Source organism: Perissodus microlepis, chromosome 2 (genome assembly GCF_051167445.1).
Source record: "Perissodus microlepis isolate ML-2025 ecotype Zambia chromosome 2, ASM5116744v1, whole genome shotgun sequence".
Classification (NCBI taxonomy): Eukaryota; Metazoa; Chordata; class Actinopteri; order Cichliformes; family Cichlidae; genus Perissodus; species Perissodus microlepis.
The window spans coordinates 6,970,904-6,992,354 of record NC_140462.1 but is presented as its reverse complement, the minus strand read 5'-3'; the positions used below and the strand labels follow the sequence as shown (position 1 = coordinate 6,992,354).

The following is a 21,451-nucleotide window of genomic DNA, read 5'->3' as shown; positions in this document are numbered from 1 at the left end:
GGCACCCAATGTGGTCTTCTGCTGCTGTGGTCCATCTGCTGCAAGGTTCAATATGTTGTGTGCTCTTCTGCATACTTTGGTTGTAATGAGTGGTTATTTGAGTTACTGTGGCTTTCTATCAACTCAGCAGTCTGACCACCCGACTCTGACCTCTAGCATCAACAAAGCACTTAACTGCTGCTCACTGAATAGTTTCTCTTTTTTCAGATGATTCTCTGTAAATCCTAAAAATGGTCGTGTGGGAAAATCCCAGTAGATCTGCAGTTTGTGAAGTATGTGTCTGACCTGTCTAGCACCAACAAGCAAAGTCACTTAAATCACCTTTCTTTCCCTTGTTGTGTTGCTCAGTTTTGAACTTTAGCCGCCCGTCTTGACCATGATACACGCATAAATCCACTGAGATGCTTCGATGTGATTGGCTGCTTAAATATTTAACAAGCCATTGCACAGCTGTTGGACACACACACATACAAACACATCCAACTTTTTTTTTACTACTTTATTCTTTCACAACAACCTTGGCTCATATTTCCGGCTTACACGCTAATATCATTTGCACTGGGGAGGACGAATAAATATTTTATTAGGACCTTGCACTGTGTGACACAGATTAAGCCCTTAAGTTGCACGTCAGTGAAGCAGATCAGCATTAGGCATTTTGTTTTTGTCCTCTCGTAAATTTTGATTACGTTCTCTGGAGCGTTGATCCAAACAAAGAGCGAGCCTCTCTGTTGGGAGAATAATTCCTGCCTTGTTCCTACCCTATCTGCAGAGAGGCCTGGCAACTAAGCAGAAAGGCATTTGGATGGAAACAGGCTGAACCAAACAGAATCAGACACGACAGGATGTCACATCAATCGATCTGTAAGCTTTCGTGTATGCTTGTTTAATGGTTGAAGCGCTGCACAATGTTGATGCATGTTTATTTAGTGTGTTTAAACCCTGATTGATTGCAAGATGCAGCGTGTGAAAGAAAGAAAGTGCGACCGCAGCCGAGTGACGGGTTACAGCATGCGTATGAGGGGTGTGAACCTCTTGAGATCCCACACATTTCCTCTCATTCTTTAACCTTTGACATCCTGATATAGTGAATTATGATTAACAGCGCTGCATGACATTCCTGTGAATCAAGAAATATCCTGTAGCTTTCTAACTGCACAGCGCTACTCAGTCATTGACCTGTGATACAGACTCACTTCACTCAGCATGATAATCATTTAGCTTATAAAATGCGACGCGCATGGCCTGCTCGGTGGTGTGTTGTCCATAAATGAAGAGAGGGAATCAGAAGGTCTGTATGTTCTTCCTCTAATAAACTCAGACTAAATCAAACCCACCAAACTCCTTTTCTTTTTTGCAACATCCGCTGTTTGTTTGCTTTGGCTGCTGCAGCCATGTGAACACTGATGAGTGCAATTTCAAAACTGTTTAACACCAGAAACTTACTGCATTAAAACATCACAAATCAAAAGCACGAGTGCTGGCAGTGAAGAAACCTCTATTTCCAGGGCAAGCGTCGCAGACTCATCTGCAATTATTATTTCTGATTCCCACATTCCTGAGCTGCATTTCTTTCCCCCCCCAAGAGCTTATTAAAGAAGGTAACAACGTGGGCATATAGCTGATTTACTTTTTGTTATGTGTGAATCTTGGCTCTTGGCTCTTTGCGATTTCGACTTTGCCCAGACAGACAGACAGACTGAGCCAGCTGATTGTGGTTTGGGTTCAGTCTGTGCATTGGTGCACCGGGGCTCCCACCATATGCTTATGGTGCTCTGGGCCCAAGTCTGCTCACACATACAGTTTATAAATGAGCATGCACTCATACACAGCAACAAAGCAACAACAAAATAGTACTCTGGGGTCCACTGGCAACTTAGATTCCCTGGCCAGTCTGTGGAAGCAATTTAGGCCACTAACTGCTGTAGTGGGACTTGTGCCATGTAGTATATTTAGTGTATATATTGGATTTGGAAACTTTGTGTGTGTTTAAATGTGTTACAAGGCGCCAAGCTGGCATCCAAAACCTGCTTGCACTTCAAATGCGAAATGAGTGTAGCCTATTAGGCACTACTATGTACTGACACTGTGGAGTAATTAGGCTTTTGGACTGTCTTTTTTATACGCCTCAGACATATAAACATCATCAGACCACAAGCAGACACACCCTGATTCTACCAGGGCTTACTCATCTCTGCTTCAGACCGCAACTACCCTCTGAAGTAGTTAATGAGAAATACAGATGTCCCATTCTCTGAAAATAAACAGAGGCAGAGCTGAAACATGCGTGAGCCTCAACCGAGTTAGTGCTACATACATACCGTATCCTTTAAGAGCAGCAATCAACCCGTTTTAATCTGGAAATGGCGTCTCGAATGAGATGTTAGGAGCATGCACTTCAAAATATTCAAAAGCATGGCGAATTGTCCCGGTGTTTTTGCCTGTGTTTATAGTAAAGCCGTGTCTGTGCGTGGCCTTGTAGCTGTATCTCATTACATGTACTGAGCTGGTACGGTGGGGAAGAAAGCAAAGATGTATGATTTTAATCAGTTAAGGCCAGAGCGTGCCCCTCTCTAATAACTTCTGGAGATGAATCCAGCTTGAGAGGGAATATAAACCAGATCACTTTGGAAATTCCACAACGGTCCGTTTGCAGCAAGTGCCCCTCTTCTGAAGGAATGCGAGCTAAGATTTCCCCCTCAGCTCCCTGGTCTCCCACATAGACAGCTGCCCTTCAGAGAGTCATGCCACAAGAGCAGAACTGAGCAGGCCGCTGGAGAGGCAGAAAGGGAGAGGAAAGACAGATAGACACGACGGCTAATGGCTCCTCTCCCAGCTGCATGGGGTCCGAGACATATAAACATGTCAGGAGAGGGTCAAAAGGGAGAGAGCATGGTGATGCAGAAAGGGAGACCGAAGGGTAAAAATAGGAATAAGTTGCATGAAGTTGGAAAATCCAGGGCTGATAGATATGTGAGGGAAAGAGAGGAAAAAGATATAAAAGAATAGAGGTTGGGAGCAGAAGGAAAGGCGTTTCCCACTCTCGAGGAGATGGACTGACAGGACAATCCAGCAGGTGACGAGAGGTGGTGAAAGTCCAGACATGTCGCACCAAAATCACCAGCAAACCACACCTTTGGGATTACAAAAGATGCTGAATCTGTGCATTTGAAAAACACGCCCATGATCACAAGCCCGATTTGAGATGTAGAGACGTGCCTTTTGGTAAACTTTGGGTGACCTGCTCTTTGAAAGAGTGGTGAACCACAATCAGAATAAGTGCACCATTAAATAAAGTTAGCTTGTCCTGTGGCTGAAGGGTGATTAAGATGTTATTCCTAAAGCCTGGCAGCTGTTCAAGATACATTTTTCAAGCATATGACCTAGCCAAGCAGGCTCCATTGTGTATCCAAAAATCCAGTGCCCGCAGTCAGTCCTCATCTCGCTGAAGGCTTTCAGGTCTCTGCACAAAGGATTTTGAAGAAGAAGGTGAAACGCGTTCCTCTATAAATCTACAGATCTAATCATTTTAAGGCTCAGACACTTACCAGATGTTACTGACATTTTATGGTACTTGAGGGATACTTCGAGTATGTAAATCTTTGGCGATATGGAGTGCATGTCCATAATCTTAAGATTAACATCCCAGAGGAAAAGGCCAAATGTCGTGTGCTGTACATCAAATATGAATGTAAAGTTACTATCGTGAGGAATCTGGACGTCTGAGGTAAGACGCTCTGTGGAGTCTTTATGTTTGCATATCTCAAACAGAAATCTGTTCCCTTGACTTTTAATATTTGGAGACATGTAAGAAGTGCATCGAGAAATTCTTGGAGTTTAGAGGAAAACCCAGCCTGGCATTTTTCCTGCATACTTTTCACTCTTTCTTTGGATTTTTTTTTCTGCCCGGGTGTGCACGGTGGGGAAATGGGTCAAGAATGAAACAAAGAAGTGGGGAGAGAACAGAGCGGGGGCCTACTGGTCCCTCAACATCCCTGCGTTGAATATGAAAATATATTATGGCATAATGTGTTCAGTATGCAAGCTTGAAGGAAACCATATGAAAAAATCCCAGACAAAGAGCCTTCTGTGTTCCAACTGACCCCCCACCCCCATCCTTCGTCTGCTTCGACTGAGCGAGAGAGAGAGAGAGAGGGAGAGGGAGAGAAGAGGTAAAAAGGGGAGGTGTGCTCGCACACTTGTAGGAACTGAAAAGGGGCAGTACACACCCTCGCCGCCTCAAACAGCCAGACGCACCGGAGTACAGGTGAGCAGCAAACCTAACCAACAAACAAAAAGAAGAAAAGAAAAGAAAAGGGAGGGGGTGTGGGGAGGTTGCTTTAATGAATCATGGAATTTTATCTTCGCTTGCACCAGACTTTGTCACTCGCAGCCTATTAAGTTTATCTTTATGGGGTAAGAAGACACTATCTTTGCTTGGGGAAAGAGGAGAGAGAGTCCGGGGAATGCGACGAACTGGGGCAGAAGAGGAGGGAAACTCTGAAAGTCTTTGTTTGAGTAGATGACAAACATCTGTGGCTGCTGTTTTTTCCCTTGGCGAAGGCTGTAGGCTTGCAGGGGTTGTTGGGGTGGGGGTGTTGGCTGGCTACATTAGCACTGTGGTCACTGATATCCAAGCCTATTGTCCTGACTGTGTGGAGCCTGCTCTGTGGCCATGTTATAGACTTGAACTTCACTGTGTAACATTAGAGGGTGTATCCAATTAAAGTCATGACTGGAGACTGTATTGACTTATGCATATATAAGTAATTGCTTCCTGTTAACACAACAGGTGAGGCCCATTAACTGCTTTACGGGGGAGCAACAGGAGGCTTTGTTCTGCTATGTGTTACAGTGTGTTACACAGATTAGCAAACTACACTTCCTTTATTTTTGCTGTAATGGGAGATGCTTTGAAACAGCAGAAACCTACTTTGTCAAATGTCTCAGTGCGAACAGATTCCTGCTTGCAACTTTACATTTTTAAAAAGTGTTTGTGCCCGCTGCCTTTGATGTCTAACGGTTTTTCAGATTATGACTGATTGTTTCAATGAGGTGCCTCCCTCTTGGCACTGGATGACACACACCTACTTCAAGTATTTATTTTCACCTCTTCAAGTTCCCCACCTGTGACAACGAGAGCAGGATGAGCTGCGCGCGAAGCAGACGCTTTATTACAAGGTCTTCCCACTGCATGATTTATGATCGCACTCTCTGCAATGGCAAACAGAGAGAGACATTTGTTCGTTTCATTGGGGACGACTCTTTGCAATGTTTTAGATGTCTGTCATCAGCTTGCACAAGCTGCAGCATGTTAACTATCACAGCCTCTTGAGGAATTATGAAGCAGGAATGCCCATTTTGGAGCACTAGCCCAAATTATTTTGTAGTGCTGCGAGGGCCCTTGAATAGCTCTTTGTTTAAGCAAGAGAGAGTGAGCGAGAGAGAGAGGCCCCGCTAAAGCCTTTAGCCTTTACTGTTAAATTATATATTTTATTTTTTTTTGCTAACTGTAAAACATCCCAGCAAAAGACAGACAATAGCAGACACACAACAGAGCTTCCCCTCAGGGATTCAGTCATAAAGGCTTGCAGTTCAAGTCAATGCTCTGACCCGATGCCTCATTATAAGCTGGGTAAATGATACACTTCAAGTGACAGAGTAGGTGGAATGCGCGCTCACCTGACATCCGCTCATGTGCGCCCCGAGCAACTGATGATGTGCAGATGCCGTTACTGGGGTGAAACTACATGCGCTTTGTGAGCTATTAGGTGGATGACACGCATTCTACAAGCTGACTACTGATGCAGATGTGTAATAAACACACAAGACAACAGCCATGAGGGACAAATGAGTGATTAAGGTTTTGTAAGGGTGCCAAAAGCAATTTCTTTTGTGCGCTGTCACTATGTGAGACACGCCGCAGAGGGCAGAGGGATAGATTTGCTGTCTGGTATGAATCCATCATGAGCTGACGATGGACAGGAACTCTGTGATTACACATTAAAGCAGCCTGCGGGGCCAAACTGTACATTAGATCCCTGATTCCTGATCACGGAGGCAGATGGGTGGCATAGGAATATTGTGCAGGGGTGGAAGCCAAACGGGACAGGTGGGCACTGCGAAATACTTTTTGAACTTTAAAGTAATTGGAGACCAGGTGGTGGTGGTGATGGAAGAGATATCAGACTATTACGTATGGCAAGCACATAATCGCCAGAGTGGGATAGATATCACAGGTTTGTTTGGGAGAAATACAACGTCAAGCTGCGTATTAACAAGCCGCGATGAATAAAAAGGAGAAAGAAAAAGAGATAAAGAAAGGATTGGGACAGATGCAGATTTCAAAAGTCCATATGCTGGTGTTTTGTTTCCTGAGCCAGAGCCTCTGCTCATGTAGAGTTCTTACATCTGTTCCTTGCCTGTCACTTAATAAATATTTGCAGACTGGATCAAAGTTGGCAATCAACCCATGTTTAAACCAGGGGTGTTGGGACATGTCCTCCACACGTGTTCACCTATGTTCTCTGTGGAGACAGGAAACAAATCAACTGCGAGTGAAGAAAAATATCATAGAACCACTGCAGGAAAGTGACACGGTGAAAGCTAATCTGAAGAGACAGTGTCGCTTTCTGAGTGATCCAAGCACAGATCGCACATCTGGAGGAATCAAAGAGCGATTGTCAGAGTGTCTAAACAACACCAGCCTTCATGTCACTTGACACGATCACGCCAGTAAGCTAGGATTGTTGTTGGGGTTTTTTTTTTACAGCAGGGAGGTGGGGCAGGGTTTTGTTTGGGCTGATTGTGTCCAGGGACTAATGTGCAGCCCTGCTATGAATTTTCATGACTCAGTTGTTATTTTACGAAACAAAAACACAGCCTTCAAACGATCCAAACAAGTTTACGGTGCTTAGACATCTCGAGAAAGCAGCATTGCTTTGCTTCTCAGGAATCTCAGAAAAGGCATTTAAAAATAATAAGTGTGAAATGTGTGTGTGTGCAGCTTTTGAACAAGCCTCCCACTCATGAGCAGTGACTTACAAGCAAAAATGAAACCCCAATCAGCTTCGAGGTGAGGCAAGTCCGATCAAGGACAAGGAGATGTGCAAACAGTGGTTTACCGTTACAAATGTTGCCAGTGGCTCCTGTTGGCTTTGAAGGAGGAACATGACACTGCTGATCTAAAGAAATACTCTACAGGGTCAGAGTGAAGGAGGATGTGTGCCCACTTAATGTCACTGCAAGATATTCATGTTTCTCTCTTTACTTCACGCTGAATGGAAAGCTTAAGTCCACATTCACTTTCTCAGTGTGCTCTATCGCATCGCAGACCCTGAGGCAGGGATAAGTTGTGTCTGACAGGTTTAATACACAGTAGATCCCAAACACTCAAACCTGAATGGACTGCAGCCTTCCTCCCTTCATGGGAGACAACAGAGTTTATCAGAGTCTTTTTTTTTTAAAAGGCGCCTCTCGTTTCCGACTTCGCACCATTAGTCTGACTGCACTTCAAAGTGAGAAGCCTGATCTTTATCTCCGAAGACAGAGAGTCAGACTCCTGCCGTCTTACAAACTGAGATAAGTTGAGTTTGATGCTGTTATTTTTGGAAGTAAACTAACTAAACTTTCATCAGAAGAGTTAGGTAAATGATGTTCTTCAGACCACGTCATTAAAAAGTCTTTAAATATCAGATGGCCTTCCTGAAATCGTGTACGAAGCAGTGACATTATTTAAAAAAGACAACACCGGTTAGATGCATCATACAGTTTTTATTTGACCTAAAATAGATTTGACTTTTGACATAACTGCATATTCTCCTTTTTCTTGCAGGCGCTTCTGGGCATACAGTGAACACAGAGCAGAGCAGCGATCTGTAATCCAACAATCAGCCAAACTGGTGGAACTGTTGAAGTCTTAGCTGCAGCCCACTGATGTGTTTCAGTGGAAGTCAGAACATCCGCCGCATGAAATAGGAATCTTCATCCTCACATATGGCTTTCCTCAAAAGCAGAAGAATGAAATCAATCATTTTACTTTCAGAGACCGTGTCTGGCTTTAATGCCTGAGAAATAACACGGGACAGCAGATGAAAACAGCCCTAATTGAATGCTTTTGAACACTGAATACAAACCAGCCTCTGCAGTGACCTTTCCAGTATGAAATGCTATTCCTCACACGCACCCAAAAGCAGGAAGCCGCTCATATACACAGCTTCCCTGCGAGCCACTCAAGAGTTATGATCTGTGAGATAAAGGCCAGATCCCTTTTCTCCAAAAGAAAAGTCATCTGCGAGTTGAAGATTGGGGTGCAGGCGAAAAACTTGTTTTTGTGACTAAAATAGAAGAGAAGGAAGAGCAACATCTGGGAAAGAAAAAAAAGGAGGATTAGTGAGATGTGAGTAAAGAAGCTTGGACTCTTTCTCAGCCCTTCGTGCCAGAATTTTAACACAGCACAACAATCTTGTGCAATTTTCGTGGCATTTATCCATGGGAGCTCATCCAATGCTCATCGAAGCTGACCCTCCTGGGAGGTCCCATTAGATGCAGAATAATACTTCATGAAGACCATAGCAAGAACACGCTTCTTCCGTCAAATTTCGGCTGTCTGCAGGACAACATTTGGAAGAATTATTGCTGAAAGGGGAGCCATGACCGGAAACAGAAACTGGGAAAACTGAGCTACTACCTTTCCCTCATCTTCTGCGTGGGTGTTTTCTTTCAGCTAATTCACTGTTTGCCAGTAAGGAGTAAAACTTCATCTTTCACCAGTTGCTTCATCCTATCGGGAGAGGAGACTGAGCCGAGCGGGACAAAGCACTAGCGTTTCTCCCTCCCGCGTTGAGGGCTTGTTCCTGCTGCGACAGACGGCGATGGAGATGGAGAAGGGACATACGTCTATCAGGAGAGGGGTGAGCTGGAGCCCGGGGGGCTTGAGAAAACCTCTCCAGTTAACTCAAGATGTGCAGACCCGTGGGACAGACTACAATGCATCATGGGAGAAGACAGGATTCAACAAAGAACACATGAGCCGGAAAACAAGTAAGTGCTTGTTTATTTGCTATTTTCTCTCCTTATTTGGACTTCTTACAAGAAAATGTAACTCTAAATGCACATTCAGTGGTTTGTTTCTGTGTCTGGACTCATCAGAGCAACTTGACACAAATAACTGGTCTCTGAGACATCTGTTTCCGTGTCATAAAAATACAGGTTCTCGTAGCAGCTGTGCCAATGCAATCAAGCCTCACTGCTAAAGGGCTGTCTTAACAACCCGGCCACAGGCAATAACAGGCTAACTTGTGGGAGACGTTTTTTGGAAATGCCCCTTTGCTTTTTACCTCTACAGCTGCCAACTTAACTTCAAAAAACCTGTTTTAAAATAGAAATGTTGAATCCATGAAAAGACACAGAAAACATGACTACTGGTGGGTGGTGACAAGTTTTTCAGATGCACTATTCAAAGTGAGTAAAAAGGCATTGTGCATTAAAAACGTTCCCAGCCTTCAAATAATTGTTCCTGATATGGATCTATAGCCTGTGGGCTTCCAATACCCTTCCTATCACTCATTACTCACTAGTTTCCTCAAATGAAACAGAGATCACTAGAACAACAAAAAGGCGGCGAAGAAAGTGGGCAACTGCTCCGGTGGGATCTTTCCTAACACGTGAAACAGTAACGCTATGAGCAGGAGAGCTTGGTTTCCACCTCTGAACTGGATTTCTTTATTCCTCCCAGGGGAATCTGCTGAGAGTTTAGGTCACATTCAGTCTGGTAGGATCTCAGGACCTCTGTTAATCCTCGTCTTTCCATACCGCTTCACGCATCACCCGCAGGGGCCGGTGCTGTCATCCATGCTCACCCCACAGCCATCACCCGGAGAAAGATAACATCCGACAGGGTAATCTGACCTTTGATACACAAAAGCAGGGTTGGCCTCCCTGATTTAAATCCCGCTGCCGTGAGGGCGGGGGGAGCTTTCCTGTCTGATCTCACCCGTGCTGGGATGAGGTGATGGGGCAGAGGGCAGAGGTAGAGAAAGTTGGAGTTGGAGGAGTAAGGAAGGGTAGGCAATATGATGTAGGGGCTCTTGCATCGCTGTTGAGCGCTGAGTTTTGACTCTAATGTTGGACAGGAAATTCCTATCCCACTCCTGCAGGTTGGAGGCCTTAGGGTTCAAAGAGGGCAGACACTTAGTTGGAGCGAGTGCGAGACGTGCACTGAGGGCAGCAAGGGCAGAGGACATCAGACAGAGATAAGCTGCTGACTACTTACCGCTGATTGCACCCATCTCCTGAACTTTCAAAATAAAGTGCAGCCTCTGTAAAGCTTTCTAAAATGAAAGACCCAGATTTGTCAAGCAGTCACGTCCCAGTTTTTTTTATACACATATATATATATAATTAGGGAAGTGGATGTGGAAGTGGAAGCGCGATGGCACAGATCTGAAAAAGTAAAACAACGCTGGAGGCTGAGTGACAGACAGCACAGCCTCCAGCTACACGCCCTCCCCGCCTTTCCCCCCTTCTTCCCTTCCTTTCCTCCCCTGCCTGCCTGCCTGTCTGTGTGCTGGACTGCAGGGAAAAAGAAATCCGATCCCACCTCGCTCCAGAAAGGGGGTGTGAAGCTATCAGGCGCAGTTAAATTGAAAACTCTTGTGGAAGTACTACAAAACAGCGGAGCCCTGAGTTTTCACTTGAAAAAGGTAAGGGATTAGACACTAGAGTGGATCCAGCAAGAGAAGCAGGCTTTCAGAAAACTCAAGAAATGTGAGAATATGTTAACATGTTGAAGCAGCTTGTGCTTGTCTGTTTTATGAAGAAATATGACTTACTATTGGCACTGTTTCTGTAGAAGACGCTGGCTCATAAGCTTAAAGTTATTTCTCCTTATAACTAAAAAGCTAAAGATCACTGAGATTTGTGTGTAATCATGCAATCTGTACTTTTGAGCCTAACCTGAGCATTTTTATGTATTTGTTGTTGATTAAAATATACATTTTATGCAAAATAACTGCAGCTGTTTTTGTTGTTTGAGAAACTTGAGAATTTAACGCTAATTAAAATCAAAATTCGAATTAAATAAAAGGTACCGCTTGGGATTTGCTCCTGAAATGTTACTTGATAACAGAGCTGGCTCCCACTCAAGGTAGATGTTTATAGCGAGGACACTTCATTTCAAGCCTCTCTGCTCTGGTATATTCAGGTAGCGTGAATTATAAACAGCAAATAGCTCATAAAAATGGTCACTGGGACCCCTGGTGGTGCTACTGCTTACAGTGACGACAATGATAAAAGGCAGCGAGTCTACATAAAGTACCTGTGAGATAGGTAGGCTCATTTCTGTATAGCAGTCTATAAAAGAAGGTGATTTATGCTCATGCCAGTAGTTATGAGAGGACTGCTTGTCTAAGGTGTGGTAATGTGTTTATCCTTGTTATACTGGAACAAATATCTGATATGGGACATGATCATGTTGGTGTCAGGTGCGTGATTTAACATAGTCTATACTTATCCATTTTTTTGCAGACATAACCGGCATCATCATCGTTATCATCACAGAGGATAACTTTGTTAACACGCTGCTTGTTATTAGAGCAGGTCCAGGGTGCATGGTTCATGAAAAAAATAATAAAGAGTGGATGGCACACGTATGCTCTTGAACTTTAGCTAAGTTTATGTAAAAAGAAGCTCAAGGATACCTCACAAGGAGCTGATTCAATTACTGAGGGCCAGATTTAGTCTGTCAAATCAGTGACAGACGCATATTATTCCTTTTAACTGGGGGGAATGATCGTGTTGGCTTTACACTCTGTGCCAGGGAAAACTGCATGCCGACTCAGTTCTATAGGACAGCTTTACAAGTGACTGATTTATGCATAATTATTATGATTGGCACATGATTACATCAAATAATGTAGCTGTCTGGATTCATCACCTTAATAAATGAAAAAAAAAAAAACAGTCATGGCTGAGCTAGCTGTCTGAGAAACGTCCTGCAGGGATTTTAAATATCTTCCATCAGAGTAACATGCTTTCGGTGAATAATCTACCAGATGTGTCACCATAACGACAAAGAGACTCTGACTACAGGTTTTTATAGAGCTAAAAAAAGGCAAAAGATGCAGCTTTGATTTTCCTCTCGTGGACTTTGAAGAGTGATGTGTTCACTATACTTTAAATGGGAACACTTAATTGTATGGAATGTTTATAGAGGGCAGTGAAAAAATGTGATTTTTCTGGGTTAGTTTTAGATTGTAAAAATGGTCTATTAAGGGTTTGAGCTGCAGTTCTGCACAAATTAAGTACAGAGAGAAACCAAAGGCATGCTGGAAGCACAGGCAGGGAGTTTTCTCAGTGGTGGAGGAATGCTCAGGGAGGGACTACTGCAGAAGGAAATAGCTCTGCCGCCTAAAAGGGAGCTCTCAAGCTCAGAAAACAAACTATCATTTATTTTATAATTCCAGTAATCAGCAAACCTATGAAATCAAGGTAAGACACCGACTCGCTGTAATTTCCCTATTTTGCAGCTTTCGACATTGACCTTGATCTTTTTTTGTTGTTGTTTGTTTTAATTTTTATTAACTTTAGTAAAGCAGCTGTTGACATGTTAATTTCAAATGCTTCTCCGCCTACGTCTCCTGGCTCATTGCCTACAGCTCTGGTCTGCTGAGTCAAATGTCCACAAGGTCTTTTTCCCCTTGCTAGAGTGGTTGAAATCAAAAGTACTCAAAAGTAAAAAAGGGAAAAAAAGCAATCAAAACCACATGGTGCCAAAACAGTTATGTGGGTTTTAAAGAGAATATTTCTATCCCACACTTGTTAAAAATCGCCCTTTCTGGTTCTTTCTATTTGTACATGAAAACAGTTTGGCAAACTTTAATTACATGCTAGGGAGTTGTCTCTGCATAGCAGCACGTTGCCAAGTCTACAGAGGTCTTACTCCTTTTATTATTTAATATAGACAAGAAGGCAAAACTCCTTTGTCTTTTTCTTTTAGCTGAACTTGCTTTCTTGTGTTTTCTCCTGTGTGTTTCGCTTTAGATCTGACCAGGAGTGCCAGTTTGTCAGAGAAGGAGCTAAAGGAGGCTCGCGTCAAGAGTCAGATCATTGCTGCTCAGCTCACCGTCCCTTCCAACTCCAAGTCCAGGGGTGTTCAGCTCTTTAATCGGCGTAAGCAGAGAGTCAACGCCTTCACACTTGAGAGCTGTGGAGAAAGGTCAGAGGAGGACAGAGCTGAGAATGTGAAAACAAACCCCCCATCCAACAAACTGACATGGGCAGAGAGGAGCAGTGAGGAAAAGGACAGAGACCTAAACTTAAAGAACACGACCGCTGACAAGTCGGGCTTCTCGACACCTGCAAGAGTACGCTCAGTGGGAGATATCATGGATGAGCCGGCTAAGGATTTCCACAAAGAAGAAGACACTGATGACAGTGTTGTACAAGAAAGACACTTCCTCCCTGTCAAGGAGGAGCAAGAGGAAGAGGCACGACATCAATTTCACGAGGATCTAGAGGATGAGGCCGAGCGTGAGACTCCGCCAGGGAGTAAAACCACTGATGTGATAGTGTCAGTACATGCTGAAGGAGAAGCAGAGATAAATGGGAGGCAAACAGGGCCAGATCCTGCTGGAAAGCTTCCTAATGGCTGTCATGGTGGCTCTGGTCCTGAGAAGGTGTCTGTGCCCACATCTAAGCAGGGAAGCTCCTTCATCAATAGAACTGCCAGACCTTTCTTCTCTCCGCCCACGGTGCAGTCTCCGGAGACCGTCAGGCCTGTCATGGACATTCCCCCTCCTCCTTCCTACTCCACACCTCCTCTCCCTGCTTTTACTGTCCCCCAGCCTGTGGTGGCCTCACCTCCTCCTCCGCCTCCGTCATATCCCACACCACCTCTACCTGCTTTTACAAACCAGCCTCCACAGACTTACTACTCCAGTCCACCTCCAATGTCTCCTGTCATGTCTCCTTCTTCTCCTCCGCCATCCCATTTCTCTGCTTCCCAGTATTCACAATTGCCCCATTATGGCCCTCCCACAGCCCCGAAACCCTCCACTTTTGTTCCTAAGCCATCAGGGGAGAGGAAGATGACAACACCAATCAAAACAGGAATACTTGAGGAGGGTGCTGCCAGGAGGGCAAATAAAAAGTCAATGTTCACATTCAAAGAGAAACCGGTGGTTGCTCCAAACCCCGAGCTACTTTCTCTAGTGCAAGGGGCGGATGAAAGAAAGAAGCATGGACACAAATCTGTCCCTGAGCCAGGATCTGAAGAAGAGTTACTGGCTCTGGGTGCAGAAGCCTCCAACTTCCTCACCAAGGAAGAGGACAGGACAGAGGGAGCAAGAGCTCCAGAATGGGCCTCCTGTCTCAAGAGCTCAAGGACCCGACCGAGGGCAGAGCACCAACCGGAGCAGTCGCTTACAAACGTGTCCGGAAAAGGTGCTGAACTGTTTGCTAAGCGTCAGTCAAGGATGGAAAAATATGTGGTTGAGAATCAGAACGCAGGCCAAATTAGATCTCCTTCTCCTACAATGTCTCTGCCACCATCTTGGGTTTACCCATCAAACATGCCTGGTAGGGTCAAAGCTATCGCTAAAAACTCTGACATGTGTGCTCAACTTTCACAAAATCTCAAGGCGCAACAAGCAGTCAAGCAGAAACCAATGAAAAAACCTCCACCACCAGAGCCAGTTCCAGAGCCACCGCCTTTGGAAAATGGTTGCTCCAAGATAGAGATGGATCTGTCGAGGCATCAGCCATACCAGCTTAACTCTTCTCTCTTCATCATTAACCCAGTCAAGGACCCCATCAGTACCCTACCCAAAGGAGCACCACAGGCCAGGAACCAGCTCGCCACTCCAACTTTCTCCAGACAGACTTCACTCCCTAACAATCCTCCCTTTAACTTCAGTGCCCAGTGCATGTCTCCTCAAATACCTCTCAGCCCTACAGGAGGACCAGATTATCCTTCAAATCCGACATCTGGTCATCCGAGGATCAGCTCTCCAATGTCTGCTTTTTCTCCAGACAGGGTGTCCTCTCCCCGGTCATCAGTACAGGCACCAAGGCCCACATTTTCTGCCAAAAAGGCAGGGATTGCACCGCAGGTGTGGAGACCCTCTTTGTACCGTTTTTAGAAAATGTGTTGAAAGAAAATGTTTGTTTTTTTTAGATACTAAACACATGATTGCAGAAGTGATTTTAATAAGGCTAAAACTGCCTGTTTAACGTGTGCCTTCTTCTTTTTCTTGTGCCTCTTATTACTATAATCCCACACATTATAGAGAATTTATGTGTCTCTTAGACACTATGTAACATCTTCATCAAACTACTGACAGATTAACAGTTTTAGCCATGGCTATCTGTGTCTTATCTTCTGTTCAGTGCATATTATTTGTCTTTTTTGTCAGTAAAAAAACCCAAAGACTGGTAATTATCCTTCGAAAATGTAAAATGTGCCTCAGCGTAATGAAAATCAACTGCCATTCCCAAAGCCGCGAAGCACATCAGCACTCAAGAACGTCCATTTTCAGCACATTTTAAAATATGATGAGAAACAGCCTCACACTTTTTTCCACTGGGCACTCGGGTGATGCTGCTTCACAAAGCACTTTAACAGATGGTCTAGCATCTGCTTTATGATCTACGATTTGCAATTTAATGCTGTTCACTGACATGAAAGTTGCAGCAAGAGAACTACTTTTCTATCTTTATGCCTTCATGTTAATTTACTCTGCTTTTCAGCATGCTCTACTTAACTATATGGTGTGTGCCTGAATTCTTTGGTGTTTCAAATCTGCCTGCTATATACATATTTTTGTTTTTCATGACTTGAAGCAGTAATTCCGTCATCAAACGCTGTTGTTTCAGAGCACAGGGACTGTGTCTGTTTCATTTCACAAACCTTGATTCGCTGCTCTTTTCCGTCTGTTCTATCCGATTGTTTTATGTACGACTGAACCTTTTCTTCCTCTGATTAAAGCTTCATGCTAACCCTCTACACGGATTCCATTCTGACTGTTTTTCCTCATTTCCTGACTTCACTGGCTTTTTCCAATGTTAATTGTTTGTCACTTTCACTCTTTTGCCTTTTAAGCAATCAGTGGAAACACACTAATAAAATTTATACCTCCTTGAAGTACACAGATAGCTTGCGGCAGGGGGGCAGATCTATTTTGTTACACAGCGTGTGACATTTAAAGTTCTGGGGAAAAAACTGAAGCTTTCCATTACAAGATGTTTTTTTCCCCCATAACAATTTAAGTTATGCGTGTTCGTGTTAAGGCCTGAACTCTGCCCTGGCTGACCTTGAGGGGGTCAGAAATTTAGACAAATGCTATGACTCCTGACCTAGGCCCTGTTTTCTTTCAAAGTAGCCTCGAACATTTGAAATATGACCATTAACATTCATCTTATGAGACCATAACTTCTCGGGAAGGTGATCCTAGCAGGTTAGTTTCATCATAATATCATACTGAGTGGGAGTATTCCCTAATTAGAATAGACATGAGATGGATGCGAGCCTTGCTTCTGTCAGGTAACTTCATATCTCTGCAAAGGTTATCCTCTACGGGAAAGCCAGATGACAGTAACCCGAGAGAGACACTTAAGACAGGGCCTGTGTGCCAGGGGAGGCTGGATAAACACATACAGATGGAGGGAGTGCACAAACATAACCTGAATGCTGCTGAGGCACAGGCTGGGCACAGTTTTATCATCACAGGTTCACTTATTAAGTTTACTTGGTTGATCTTCTGGATGTATTGTGTGAAGTTTCATCTGAACAGACTCTCCGAACAACACATCCTGACACAGTTTAACTAAAAACCTTTTAGATTCATTTACTTATCCCCATGCTTAACAATACTATAGCCTAACTTTTTGTGTATTTAATATACTGTGTTTTTGAATACATATTTCTAAGAGATTAAAGAAACACTTGTCCTGATCCAACAGACACCAAAGGAGTCCACTCCTGCTGAAGTTCCCAGTGAGACACCTACACCAACCAGGACACCTAACCTCACAGGCAACCCGGGCGGCCCAGCTACTGGAAGCTGGACTTCTAGCCTCCAAACAAGCCCACCACCCCTCACTAGCTCCATCCGTTCAGTCACGTCCCCTGTATCGTTTCGTAATAATTCAAGATGCCAATCGCCTATGAGCACTCAGAATATCCTGTTTTCTACAGTTACCTCCACTTCCACATCCAGACCCTCACAAACATCTACAGCCACCTTTCCACGCTCTCCTCCTTGGGGTTCAAGATGTCAGTCCCCAGTGGTCAGCCAGTCCGCTATCATTTCCCCAATTCCTGCTTCCCAAACTTCTACATCTCCTTCTCCCCTTTCTCCTCCTTGGGGTGTAAGGTGCCAATCCCCAACGGGGACTCAGAACAACAAGCCCTCCACTGGTTTCTCATTTTCTTCATCTAAACCTCCCCAATCATCTACAGCGACTTCACCACACACACCTCCCTGGGGATCTAGATGCCAATCCCCAGTGGTGAATACCCAGCCTTACACTAGCTCCTCAGTTCCTACGTCCAGACCTTCCAAAACAAATGTATCCACCCCTCCTCCTTGGGGATCAAGATGCCAATCACCATTAGTAAGCCAGAAGGTTCAGTCCTCTAGCTTCTTAGTTTCCACATCCAGACCATCCCAGCCATCTACAGTCACATCTCCTGTCTCTCCTCCATGGGGCTCACGTTCTCAGTCTCCTTCACACTTTCAAACCAGTTTCTCTCTCTCTACCACTAAACCTCTGTACACATCCTCCGTCACCTCTCCTGTTTCCTTGCCCAAAGACAGTCGCTGCATGTCTCCCACAGTTAACAACTTGGACTCTAAAGCCAACCATCGCCTGCTGGCCAAAAATATCATCAATGCAGCCAAACGTAAAAACAGCCCTTCTCCTGGTGCACTAAGCGGTCACAGTCTTCCCATCTCATCACTGAGCTACGACGGTCAGAAACCACCCGTCAACCTCTTCCAGTCACGGTCACTGGGGGCACAGTCCCCTACTTTCACCAGCCCTCCCCCAACTCCAACTCCAACTCAGAGAATCTGTTCTCCTGTGCGTCTCTACAACACTCGCTCCCTGACCGACTCCGACGCCTCTGTTGAATCCGAAGACTCAGGCCTCCGCTCGCCCGGCCTCCACTCCTACAACACTTGTCCCCGCGGCTGGGGCGGCAGCCTGAGGGTGAAACGAAGTACCATCTCCACTGACCTGTGAGGGCGTTACTGAGTGTCGACAAAAGCACAATTTCTGATTTCATAGAGTTTTGTGGAAGCAGATCACCAAGTAACCAAGTTTCTAGAGACATTTCATCAGACTAATGTTAGATGAGTACTACATAAGTAACTTTGATTGCAGATCCTATAATGGTATATGTTGTATCGAGGTAGTTTATAGTATTTCATATGGCTCACATTCATAGTATGGCCTGACAAGAACAAGCTTTTTACACAACACAGTTGCTGTGGCTTGTATGCTTCTTACACGGCAAAAAAAGTGCAAAGGACTCAAAATAACCAAAGATTTTTCAATACATATTATACTTTCACAACAAACATACAGAATCTTCACTGTCGATACTGTGTTTGAAAAGTGTTTGAAGAAATAGTATCAGTTTTAAACATCATTAATAACTATTGTTATGACGCAAGTAGAAAATTGGGGTTGAGACCTAAAAATGTTGAAGGAAATGAGTAACATGTAAATATACCCCTCAAGTGAGTCTAAACTGCTTTGGATGAGGCATTCTCATAGTACTGCGTAAGGAGTGAATTGATAAAATGATTTAAACAGTACTGATTATGATGGGTTCCCTTCCCTTTTCCACAACAAAAACACAGCAGTAGATAGGTAGCACGCACTCATTTATTACCAGCTGTAACCACTGCAAAGTAAGTAAAATGCATAAATATCACAGTGCAATAATGAGTTTAGCAAAGCGTATAGATGTTGCTCTGATTTGCTGAAATGAATGTAAGCTTTATAGACAGACTGACGAAGAATGACAGAAAAAAAGGGAATGTTAAATACAGAGACTTATGTGGAGGTAAGACAGGGCATTGATACAACTGTTCAATCAAACACTGTTTCCGAGTTCCAAGAAAGATGTCACAATTGTTGTATTTTTTGTTTCTTTTGCTGTTGTCAACAGAAAAACGGTTGATTAAGGTTTGAGACAAAGAATGGATTAAAATTTATATATTTCACTGAGAGCCTGTTCGAGAGGGGTTTAGAAGTAAAAGTGGATGTCACACAAGTGTGTGTGTTAAGCTTTTATGGAGAGGAGGGAAAAAAGATTTTGAAGAATGTTGTACGTGGTAAAGTGATTGTCAGAAGATGATTGGAGGACCAGTATGTATTTGAAATGCATATAAAAAATCAAATGTATGTTCTCGTTCATTTTTATTGTTTCTCTTCGTACTTGATTTGCACTTCTTTTCATTCCATTTCAGCGGCTAAGAAGGGGTTGTTCAAAAACTTGATTGCTTTGAGAAGTGTCACTCAAAATGTTACCTTCAAACACTTCTATACTGTAAAAAAATAAAATAGCCCACAGCTGGAGAATGCAATATGCTGACATGATGATGGTGGCACTTAGCCGCAAACATAACTGCTGCCAGAACGAGCTTTATGTTTCAAGCGTGGAGCCATATTACACCACCTTCTCAAGTCGTTCGCTAGCACAACAGATCATTCCTTCATTCCCTGACACGCAGGCCAAAAGCATCAGCACATTTCTAAATATTTACCCTGTTTGTCTTTTGAGTGACGGGGACTCCTGCTACACAGTGACCCAGCTCCTTCAGCAGGATTAGGCCTATCACTGTCACGGCTTGAGTTCAACCTGGGTCACCACTATGTGGACTGCAGAAGTTCTCAGACTTTAACAAGAATTGTTATAGTTTTGAATTTGAAAGCAGGGTTTTTTTGGAGTGCTTTGGGAGGGGGGGGGGGTTGATTGCATGCCTGCATTTTATAACCCATGTTGCATAACTGTATGATCTTTGAATGATTTTATGCAGAATAAAAAAATGCCACACTAGATTAAATATTTTCAGTTTGTCTTTGCTATTGTCTTTTATAAAACCATCACCCTAATGAGGAATATAATTGAAAATAACCCACCGTGGCCAACTTGTACACGAAAGAAGCGGAAAAGAGGGCCCGTTATTCTACCCTGGAACACCACCAAGTCATTGGTTCAGGTATGTGGATGACACCTGGGTGAAAATCAAATCTCAGGACATAACACAATTCACTGATCACATAAACTCGGTGGATCAACACATCAAGTTTACAGAACTGGTGAACTTGATGTGAACTTGAGTCTAAAGACTGTGAGATTTCCATGAGTAATGGGGATATTTAAAAGTTAATGTGTACTGTAAACCTACGCATACGGATCGATATTTAACGTTTGACTCTCATCAACCACTGGAATACAAACTGGGTGTCATCAGGACGCTACAGCATATGGCGAGCACCATCTCCACGGGTACAGCAGCCAGGGAAGCAGAAAAACATCACATCAAGAAGGCCTTGAGCAAATTTAAAGGATGCTCTCGGCATCCTTTAAATTTAGTGCTCCCTTATGTGTCAGAACAGTTGAGATGCATTTTTTCTCAACACCACCTCTCTGTCGCTTTTAAATCCCGAAACACACTGCCCCCAAAATTGGTCCACCCCAAGAATCCGGTCCCCCAGCACAGAGTAACATAGTGTACGCTGTTAAGATCCAGGAGGATTGCCACGATTTTTACATCGGGGAAATCAAAAAACCTCTGGCTAAGCGGATGGTACAACACAGAAGAGCTACCTCATCAGGCCAGGACTCTGCAGTCTATTCACACCTACGGGCCAGTGTCAACTTTTTCAATGAAGAGAATGTTCACATCCTGGACAGGGAGGAACGCTGGTTTGAACGGGTAGTCAAGGAGGCCATTTATGTGAAAAGGGAAAGAGCTAGATCAAGAAGGGGGCCTAAGGGTACATCTTTCAATGCTATGATTGTAGCCATTTCCCAACTCTTTGTGAATGGTACTCATGGCAATTGATCAATGGTCATTGATCAATGGTCATGACAATTTACATATTAATGATCAAGAAACTGACCTTACAGCCATTGTTCATCAGTGGTGCTAGTTTCAGTCATTATATAACTGTAGTGTTTATAAGGTGGTGGAAACCTGCAGTCAGCTGAGACTGAAGAAGTCCCTTGGATTAGTGGCGAAACGTTTCTCCCACTGAAAACACTACATCCTCATGAACTGAATCAACTTTTGGGGAACTGAAAATAATGTAGGCTGGAGTAACATTTCCCTAGCTATGATGTATCTAAATAAAATGTGAAGCTGGTCACGGAAGATAAGTAGTAACATATCCGCATTTACAATGTTAAATTAGTGTTTTTATTCTATAATCAATA

At 43.8% G+C, this 21,451-nt stretch overlaps 1 protein-coding gene across 2 annotated transcripts; it reads left to right on the top strand.

Moving 5' to 3' along the window:
• Positions 1-780: 780 nt before the first annotated feature.
• On the top strand, positions 781-20,079 carry synpo (synaptopodin). 2 transcript variants are annotated; one of them, XM_084942443.1, is made up of 4 exons: positions 781-864; positions 7,835-9,042; positions 13,042-15,110; positions 16,960-20,079. In XM_084942443.1, the coding sequence occupies exons 2-4, from the start codon at positions 8,874-8,876 to the stop codon at positions 18,241-18,243; spliced, it is 3,522 nt and encodes a 1,173-aa protein (XP_084798569.1). In that variant the 5' UTR covers positions 781-864; positions 7,835-8,873; the 3' UTR covers positions 18,244-20,079. The 2 variants fall into 2 exon arrangements, with proteins under 2 accessions (XP_084798569.1, XP_084798559.1); XM_084942433.1 differs by lacking the exon at positions 781-864 and adding an exon at positions 4,167-4,267.
• Positions 20,080-21,451: the final 1,372 nt, after the last annotated feature.

Bases quoted from the DNA above. Each gene is read 5' to 3' on its own strand.
- synpo (XM_084942443.1), top strand. From the start codon at position 8,874: ATGGAGATGGAGAAGGGACATACGTCTATCAGGAGAGGGGTGAGCTGG. The intron at 9,043-13,041 runs GTAAGTGCTTGT...GTTTCGCTTTAG, and splicing joins ACACATGAGCCGGAAAACAA to ATCTGACCAGGAGTGCCAGT. The intron at 15,111-16,959 runs GTGTGGAGACCC...CTGATCCAACAG, and splicing joins AGGCAGGGATTGCACCGCAG to ACACCAAAGGAGTCCACTCC.